Genomic DNA, 9,487 nt, shown 5'->3' on the forward strand with positions numbered 1-9,487 from the left:
AATCAATTATTTATCTAACTCTCTGAGTGGTTTAATATTCATTTCAATCAAAATCACCACTTTCGAAGAACCAAAATGAAACTGACAGCCTCAGTGACAGTCTGACAAAACAGACTGCCATCATGAAAAGGCGTGTTATTTCACGCCAGTGCATTCCACATGTTGGTGCAAGACATTTCCTTTTTAACTTGTGCTCCACAACACCACAGAAAATGAGTTTTTTCACTTGACCAGGGTTGTGCGAGGCAACAGGTTTTCCTGTGGTTGCAGCAGTAGGATTCAACAGAAACAAATGTGTAAATACAGATTATGCGTAGCCATACTTTTCTCCAACAAATTTAATTGTACTAAGATGAATCTGGGCTCTTTCTCTTCATTTGAATACTTGGCAATGAGGGTCCAAGCAAACCTCAAACTGATCATTATTGTTCTGTACCGTCCACCGAAATTCTCTTCGTCATTTCTATCTGATTTCTCCACCTTCATGTCGGACGTACTTACTAACTATGACAAAGCAATAATTGCTGGCGACTTTAATATCCACGTAAATAAATCAGATGACGCAATAGCCAAGTCTTTCTTAGACACATTAAATGGATTCGGTGTCGTCCAGAATGTTACAGAACAGCCTACCCATCGAAAAGGCAACACACTTGACCTTGTTATTTCACATGCACTTGACATCAACAATATATCGGTCACGGACGTCGGCCTCTCCGACCACCACTGTGTGTTTTTTGATTTTGACATTTCAACACAAATTAGCACACCCAACAATGTCATTCACAGACGAACGCATTAATGCCTCTGCTGAGCTTAAGATTTCAGACCTCATCAAATCAGGTGACCTACTAAATGGTCACTGCACACCTGACGAAATGGTTGATAGCTTCAACAACAACTTAAGAGGATTCTAGATAACATAGCTCCAATTAGAACGACGACAAGAACCAGAGCTAGGTATTCACCTTGGATGAATGACTCACTTAGAGCCTTAAAAAGAAAATGCAGAGTAACCGAGCGTCTTTGGAGGAAAACTAAATTAGAAGTCCACAGACAATCCCTTAGGGATGAGATCTCCTCCTACAATAATGCGGTACGCTCAGAGAGAAAAGCATATTTTTCCAAAATCATAACAGACAACCATCATAATGCGAAAGTTCTTTTTTCCACTATTGACCACCTGCTTAATCCAACACATAGCAATAACAACCTAAAATGCAGCATCACACATGCCAAGTGCGAGGAATTTGCTAGATTTTTTAATAAAAAAGATTGCCGACATTAGAGAAGGCATCCAAGGTGGAAACGCAGCAACCTCTGTCGCCCACTCAGGCGATTACACCGAGGGGAGGGTTAAACCCCCCTAGGAAGACCTGAGAGCTTCCAAAAGTTTTGTCCAATTACAGAGGACGACCTCTGTAAAATAGTCAGGGAAAGTAAGCAGTCTACCTGCAGCCTTGACGCGATCCCCACATATCTGCTAAAAAACGTACTTGGTTGCTTAGCAGCACCTTTACTGCAAATTGTTAACACCTCTATGCTTACAGGCATTTTTCCAAGCTCATTCAAAACAGCCATGGTAAAGCCACTCCTAAAAAAGACAAATTTAGATCAGAATTCTTTAAACAAGTACAGACCTATATCAAACCTCCCCTTTATAAGCAAGGTACTAGAAAAAGTTGTATTTAAACAGCTTAATCAACATCTGGCTGGGAATGATATCTTGGAAAAATTCCAATCAGGCTTTAGAGCCAACCATAGCACCGAAACAGCACTAACCAAAATAATAAGTGATCTTAGGCTCAACACTGCCGCAAACAAAGTTTCAGCACTTATCCTCCTCGACCTCAGTGCCGCCTTGGCTTTGACACGATAGACCACAACATACTACTTGACCGCCTTGAATCTTGGGTAGGCTTGTCCGTCACGTCTTAGAGTGGTTCAAAACATATATTACAGGAAGACAGTTTTTTTGTCACCATCGGAGAATACGTCTCCAACAAGTATGATGTGCCTTTTGGAGTTGCTCAGGGTAGTTGCTTGGGCCCCTCCTCTTCTCTCTCTATATGTTGCCCCTGGGCTCCATCATCAGAGAGCACAATGTTGATTTTCATAGCTATGCCGATGACACTCAACTATATATCTCTGTCGAGCCTAGCCAAACCACTGCCATTCATGCCTTGACTAAATGCATGTCTGCCATTACAGATTGGATGAACAGTAACTTCCTAAAATTAAATGAAGATAAAACTGAAGTGTTGCTCATTGGGCCTAAGAAAAAACGTGCAAAACTCCACTCAAGCCTAGGTGACCTAAGCATACACATTAAAGATAAGGTTACTAGCCTAGGTGTGGTCATAGACTCGGATTTGAGCTTTGAGCCTCACATCAACAAGATAACAAAATCTGCTTTTTTCCATCTTAGAAATGTCAACAAAGTGCGCGGCTTGGCCCCCCGACAAGACGCTGAGAAACTTATTCATGCCTTTGTCACCAGTAGGATAGACTACTGCAATGCTCTTTTCTCTGGTCTCCCAAAAAAATTAATTGACAAATTGCAACTCATTCAAAATTCTGCGGCAAGAATCCTAACAAGAACCAGAATGAGAGAAGCACATCTCTCCTGTCTTGGCAGACCTGCACTGGTTACCTGTCTCATACAGAATCGACTTTAAGATTCTGCTCACAGTATTTAAAGCATTAAATGGACTTGCCCCTAGCTATATCTCAGACATGCTCTCTTTTTATGCCCCTGCTCGAGCTCTCAGGTCCACTGATGCCAAGCTGCTAAGGACCCCCCCACCCCCCCCGCAGAAGAAGATCGGCGACGCCGCGTTTGCCTGCTATGCGCCCAAGAGATGGAACACCCTCCCCATCGAGATCCGATCAGCCACCTCCCGTCGACTCCTTTAAGAAGCAGCTGAAGACCCACCTCTTCATCCTTGCCAACTCCTAGCTGCCAAGACGTCATAGTGTCCCAGCCGCCGCAGCGCCCTTACTACTCGCAATCCAGCCCTGGCAGGGGGCTCCCCTAGGTGGCCGCTGGTCTCTGCCTGAGGTTTCTTCCTGACTACAGGGGTCTTTTTTCTCAGACCTCACTGAGCTTTTTTTCCCCCTCACAAACTATGAATCAAGCGAAAGGGAGTTTTTCCTCACCCCTGATGCCACCAGGGGCCGCACCTGAGCGCCCAATCTCTGTGTGACTATCTATGACTTATGATAGGCCCAGCCACTATGGACCTTACACATCTAAGAATCCTGGTCCTAACCTACGTTGACCTTATGACTCTACATTCTCTGTCTATCTCTTCTTCCTCTGCCTTCCTGCTTTTTCTGCCTCTCCTCTATACCTCTCCTTTTAAATCTATCTCTCCTCTCCTTTTAAGTCTATCTCTAACAATGTTTTTTCCCATTTGTTAAGCACTTTGAGTTACATGCCTTGTATGACACAGTGCTATACAAATACAATTATTATTAAATTATTATAACAAGAGTGGAGGAGGTTTAGGTGAATAGCCTACAGGGTTACCTTTGCTCAGTGGCATAGCAAGTCAGTCATGGGCCCTAATGCCAATATCCATCACAGATGTTTCATTTCCATTGTGGGGATGGTGATGGGCCCCTGAAGGTCACAGGCCCCAGTGCGACCATACCTGCTGAACCTGCTTTAGTCACATGCCTTTGCCAGAAAGCAAAGCTCTCTTTAAAGTGAACAGTCTTCACAAGCATCTTAACAGTTGAGAGCAAAGGCGCCAACTTCAGCTCAACATTGGGGGGTGGGGGGGGGGGGGGGCAAAATTGTAGAATGCTGAAACGACAGAAGTGTGCACAGGCAGATAGAAGGCAACAATCAAAGTTTTCATTATTACTGGGGTGTTTTTGCCCCTTCCCCTTAATCTTTGGGGGGTTAAAAAGGTCCGTACCCCATATTTCTATTATAAAGGTCCGTGCCCCATATTTCTATTATAAAGGTCCGTGTCCCATATTTCTATGAAGCGTTTACATATATTTCAAAGGTACAGGAATGGGTTTGCCAATGATAAAAGGAGAGGAACAGCTGCTGTGCATGTCTCCATGTCAGTGAAGGGAAAACCCAAATTGCCTTTGGAAATAGAATGAACGTCTGAGTAAAGACTGCACTGATATTTGCGTTTGGGTGAGAGCACTAATTGTGTTGCTAGACAGCAACTTCTAAAGCCTGGAAACCTTATCTGGTCAAATACACTGACTTCTGCTCAGCCGTATTTGGGGGGAAAGGTTCAGAACTAATGAGTAGGTATAGGCTGCTGTCACAGTTTGGATTGATTAATGAAAATGACACTATTGCCTTTAAGAAAAAAATGAAACAGGATTGCTCGAATATTAGCCTACACCATTAGCCCACACCATTACCTGGCTACTCACCATCCATTTGTGTGCTTCAATACTTTTGTTTTTCAGTATGAACATTTCAGAAGTAGGCCTAACCTCAATTCACCTTTTTCAAAGGGAAACCACGAGTTCCAACTGTTAAAGGTATGGAAGCATCTTGAGTGTATCCGATAAAACTGTGACTCCCTATTGACAAAAGCAGTCATGTGCTGTTTTGCATACGCATCACGACCTGTGGAAAAGACTGTCCTTTCCGTCCACGTCATCAGCGAAAACCCAAATATACCTTACTGACCAAATATGGCACAACCGCCGGACCCGTTTCGGGGGTGGTGCTGAAAGAACAGCTCCCGGTGAACGAGCCTTTCCTCTCTGACAACGGTAAAAACTCCGCACATTTCAGGTATCAACTTATCTAATGTAGCCTAGTTGTGTAAGTCATGAAGCCGCAACTCGCGTCGTGTCCAAGACCAGGAACGAAACGAGAGGACGGTGTCCAGTCAGTTGTATCATGAAGAGGCAAAACGTTCGGACCCTCGCACTCATCATCTGCACTTTCTCGTATTTACTCATTGGTGCATCAGTGTTCGATGCGATTGAGTCGAAACATGAGAACAGCCAGAAAAGGCAGTTGGACCAGCGCAAATTTGAACTGATGAGGAAATACAATCTGTCCAAGAGCGATTTTGACGAGCTGGAAAAAGTGGTTCTACAACTGAAGCCACACAAATCTGGGGTTCAGTGGAAGTTTGCCGGATCATTTTACTTCGCCATCACTGTGATTACAACAATAGGTAAATATAGCCTACTGCTACGAATCCGTGTTTTTCTTTTTCCTCATGGGAGAGAAATCAGAACGACAAGTTATACAGAACAAGTGTTAAAGTCATAGGCCTATTTGGAAGAACTGATTGGATTTTTACTTCATTGTTCTTTGAATGCCAAATTATGCCATGGTAGTTGACAAGTAAATAGGGGCATGTGAGCCAAGTCCCCTACTTTTCATCTTGAGTGTGTGGTGAAGAATCACAACAGGTGTAAATAATCTCTGCACCAATGCCATTATCCACCTGTTGTTGCTTGCTGTGGAGGGATGCAAGAGGGAAATGCAACATTTGAAAATGATGTTCTTGATCTTGGTCTTATAGCTGACACATGTCTAATAATGTAAGTTAAAAAGTCAATATTTTGGCTGACTTTTGCTGTTTATTGAGTTTGTTAGTATTGCCTACGTGCTTGTATTTGACCATACTGGAATTATATGGCTATGCTCTTCGACAACATTATTTGCCTCATTTCCTGTCAATTTGTGACAGTGTTCATACAGTGCCTATGCACTTTATTTTGCCTAGTCACTACAATAATACACTGTACCAACACAATACATGAATGGCTTCATGGCAGTAACAATGTTGTTTTAGCAGTGCCCTGAAATGGAAAAACATGGAAGTGCATTTGGACGCTGGCCACAGGCTGTAAAACAGAAGCTAGTGATGCATGTAATCAGGCAAGGACAATATAATTTGAAAGTGTTTGTCAAGTGATAAATGGCATCAATAAACTGTCTTTAGTCAGTCTTTAGGACTCAGCAGTTTCCAAGCCGCTTTGCTCCCTGTTGTGGACACACATCAATTTGTGTTATTTCTGCAACAGAAGGAAACAGCAGGTGAACTTTTTACAGTAGAAATGCACTGCTAATGCATATTGTTTCACACAGAGAAAATAGAAAGATTGCTGCACCAACAGTGTGCTTTTGCGGTGCAGTTATTTACCAACTTAAAAAAAAAAATGTAACGTAGGCCTACATTCTAAAGCCCAATGTGGTAATTTGTGGGCTACAAAATAATCAGACATTCAGGTACAAAAGAGGAAGATGAAAGGATAACAAAAAAGGAAAGATCCTTTAGGATACCATGCACCTTATAATCAGGTCTCCAAATGAACACCAGCCAACTGAATAAATGATGGTGAAATTTCTGTTTGACTGGGAGAAAAGACCAACTTACTTGCCACTTTGACCCATTAATGAGTGTGTGTTTGACTAGTAACATTAGCATCTACTGGCCATTTTGGTTGGTGGTGCAAAAGGTTAATTTAGGGCCTTGCTTACAATGTACATGTACAGTAACTGTTCTGCAATAAGTTACTGCTGATGTGACTTAGGTACTAGGCTTAGGTACTACAATTTTGAGTTTGGACCCTAAACAGCTTGCAGGTGCATCACCTTGGGAGAAATGTCAATTGAAGATAGAAAAGCAGGAGTATGCAGCTTAAAGCTTAAACATGTATTACATGTAATAAACACCTGTAAAAACTTGGTTGTTTGTACAAACTAAATGTTTGAAATTTAAGCTGTACCATGCTCTAGTTTTTCTCCTAATGAACCTGCAAGCTGAGGGATGATGCATAGAGTACAACTGAAAATGGAAGTACTACTAGTAGCTCAATAGTACTTCCATACCGTATCTCTATGTGCTCTGCTCCACTTTCCTCTGCATTGGATTGCATCAGCCTCCCAGTTCGGGTGAAGTCCAAGCCAGTTTAGCCATGGGGTGCGCAGTGACGCAGGTGGCATCCGCCATACGTACAGTGCGGGCCGTGGACCCAAGGTCAGCACAAGGTCATTTAAGAATGCCGTGGTCTTTAGTTTGCAGAGAGAGGAAGAGCGCAACACTGCTTCTGCTGGCCAAAAACAATGTGATGAAATCATACAGAGTAGCAGTGTTGCGCATCTTCCTCTTCAAAGTAATGCTACTCTGAAAAGCTGCACCTGCTGACAAAGAAACTTTCAAGGTGTGCAGAACCTCACGAAACATTTAACAATGCCACCCAATTGTCCCTCTTAAACTGTCCAATCAGATTTATGATGAGCACCTCTAACAAATAACAAACAGAAAACATGGTAGACATACACTGTTTAATCATCAGTCTTTTTGTCTTTCACTTCATGGTTATGACCTCAAAATAAATGAATGAAACGATGCATATTCATGAATGAATATTCATTTGAACGGAATGAATAAATGATTACATAAACAGGTAGACAGTGGCAGGTTTCCTTTTGTGTTCTCTCTCTCTCTCTCTCTCTCTCTCTCTCTCTCTCTCTCTCTCTCTCTCTCTCTGCGGTCTATTGACCTCTCCATTTTTATCTCTTTTTCTTCATGTCTCCCTCTCTTTCCTTCCTTCTCTTCCTCCCTCCCTCCCTCCCTCTCCAACCTCCTCTCCATCTCTTACACTTCACCCTCTCTCTCCCTCTCTTCCCCCTACACTGGCAAAGGCACACTCTCTCCACCGGTCTACCTCTACCTGTTCATGTAAAGTAATATTGGTCAATGGTGCTCAATAATAATAATAACAATAATAACAACAACAATAATAATAATAATATTATTATTAATAATAACAATAATAATAATAAATTGTATTTGGAGCGCCTTTCAAGATACTCAAGGACACTTTGCGGGGCATGATAGTAAGTCGTAGGACAGTAAACAAAACAAAACAGATCTCTCTCTCTCTCTCTCTCTCTCTCTCTCTCTCTCTCTCTCTCTCTCTCTCTCTCTCTCTCTCTCTCTGTTTATGTAAATTGGATAAACGATGCTCAACGAAGCCTGCTAACTCTGTGTGTCGCCCCCCCCCCCCCCCCTACAGGTTACGGCCACGCCGCCCCGAGCACGGATGCGGGCAAGGCCTTCTGCATGTGCTACGCCCTGCTGGGCATCCCCCTGACGCTGGTCATGTTCCAGAGCGTGGGCGAGCGCATCAACACCCTGGTGCGCTTCCTGCTGCGCAGCGCCAAGCGCTGCCTGGGCATGCGCAAGGCCGACGTCTCCATGGCCAACATGGTGGCCATCGGCTTCATCGCCTGCTTCAGCACGCTGTGCATAGGCGCGGCCGCCTTCTCGCGCTACGAGGGCTGGAGCTTCTTCCACGCCTACTACTACTGCTTCATCACGCTCACCACCATCGGCTTCGGGGACTACGTGGCGCTGCAGCGGGACAACGCGCTGCAGAACAACCCGCACTACGTGGCCTTCAGCTTCGTCTACATCCTGACGGGCCTGACGGTCATCGGCGCCTTCCTCAACCTTGTGGTGCTGCGCTTCCTCACCATGAACGCCGAGGACGAGAAGCGGGACGCCGAGGAGCGCGCCCTGCTGGCCAGGGAGAAGAAGTGCAGGTCAGGAGGGCATTCTACAGGGCCATCCACACCTCAGAGCCCCAGCCCTAGAGGGGGTCGTGGTCAGGGGACCGGCCAACGCAACCGGCACCACCATCACCGGCATCACCACCACCACAACCACCACCACCACATGGGCTCCATCTACGGTGGCCCACAAGGTCCACCACGGTTCTCGGACGCGGAGATGTCCGCTGAGAGCGCCCGTCAGCGCGGCCTTCGGGACATGTATGCCGATGTGCTGCACTTCCAGACCATGTGCTCGTGCCTGTGGTACCGCAGCCACGAGAAGCTGGTAGTGCTGCCCAGAGACCTGTCCATCAGCGAGGCCCTCATGGAGCAAGGGGAGGTCTCGGTGGGGGGGTTAGGGGGAGGGGTGACGTCACTTGTCGGCGTCGGGGACGGGTTTTTCGAACCCGGGGTCAGCGGATGTGTGTGCAGTCCGCACCAGTGCTCATGTGCCAGCTGCATGTCCACTGATGCACAAAGCATGGTGCCCTTCAGCATGTGTTCCCTGAGACGGAGCTCAGTGTAAGAGTACACTGCAATGTATTTAATGTTTATCAAGTTTTTTATAGCACTTTTCATGAAACTCAAAGGTGCTTGGAATGTGACATGGACAAGCTTTGCTTAAGAATAGTAATGAAAGTCCTGCCACGTTCTCCATCTGCCTCTGGTCCAGGTGATTACACAAACTAGCTGATCTACCCATAGACACACAGTATACATACGTACTAGACGCTGGACTGTAACATCTGTTGTAGAATGATATGTGAAAGTGAAGTGAAAGCCCAACTGGGAAACTCCAACTCCCATTTTCATTATGACTTAGAACTCCACAGCACACAAGTGAACACTGCACAAAGCAAAATTGCATTTATGCCTTACCCGTGAAAGGGGGCAGCGCCCAATGGTGTCCAAAAGGGAGCAGTG

At 44.9% G+C, this 9,487-nt stretch overlaps 1 protein-coding gene across 1 annotated transcript; it reads left to right on the forward strand.

Moving 5' to 3' along the window:
* Positions 1-4,885: 4,885 nt before the first annotated feature.
* On the forward strand, positions 4,886-9,089 carry kcnk3b (potassium channel, subfamily K, member 3b). Its single transcript, XM_063224272.1, has 3 exons — positions 4,886-5,168; positions 8,026-8,550; positions 8,716-9,089. The coding sequence occupies exons 1-3, from the start codon at positions 4,886-4,888 to the stop codon at positions 9,087-9,089; spliced, it is 1,182 nt and encodes a 393-aa protein (XP_063080342.1).
* Positions 9,090-9,487: the final 398 nt, after the last annotated feature.

This window comes from Engraulis encrasicolus, chromosome 19, assembly GCF_034702125.1.
Source record: "Engraulis encrasicolus isolate BLACKSEA-1 chromosome 19, IST_EnEncr_1.0, whole genome shotgun sequence".
In the NCBI taxonomy this organism is placed as follows: domain Eukaryota; kingdom Metazoa; phylum Chordata; class Actinopteri; order Clupeiformes; family Engraulidae; genus Engraulis; species Engraulis encrasicolus.

Excerpts from the sequence above, each read along its gene's own strand:
- kcnk3b (XM_063224272.1), top strand. The coding sequence starts at position 4,886 with ATGAAGAGGCAAAACGTTCGGACCCTCGCACTCATCATCTGCACTTTC. Across the intron at positions 5,169-8,025 it reads CACTGTGATTACAACAATAG|GTTACGGCCACGCCGCCCCG; the intron begins GTAAATATAGCC and ends CCCCCCCTACAG. Across the intron at positions 8,551-8,715 it reads GCTGGCCAGGGAGAAGAAGT|GTCCACCACGGTTCTCGGAC; the intron begins GCAGGTCAGGAG and ends GTGGCCCACAAG.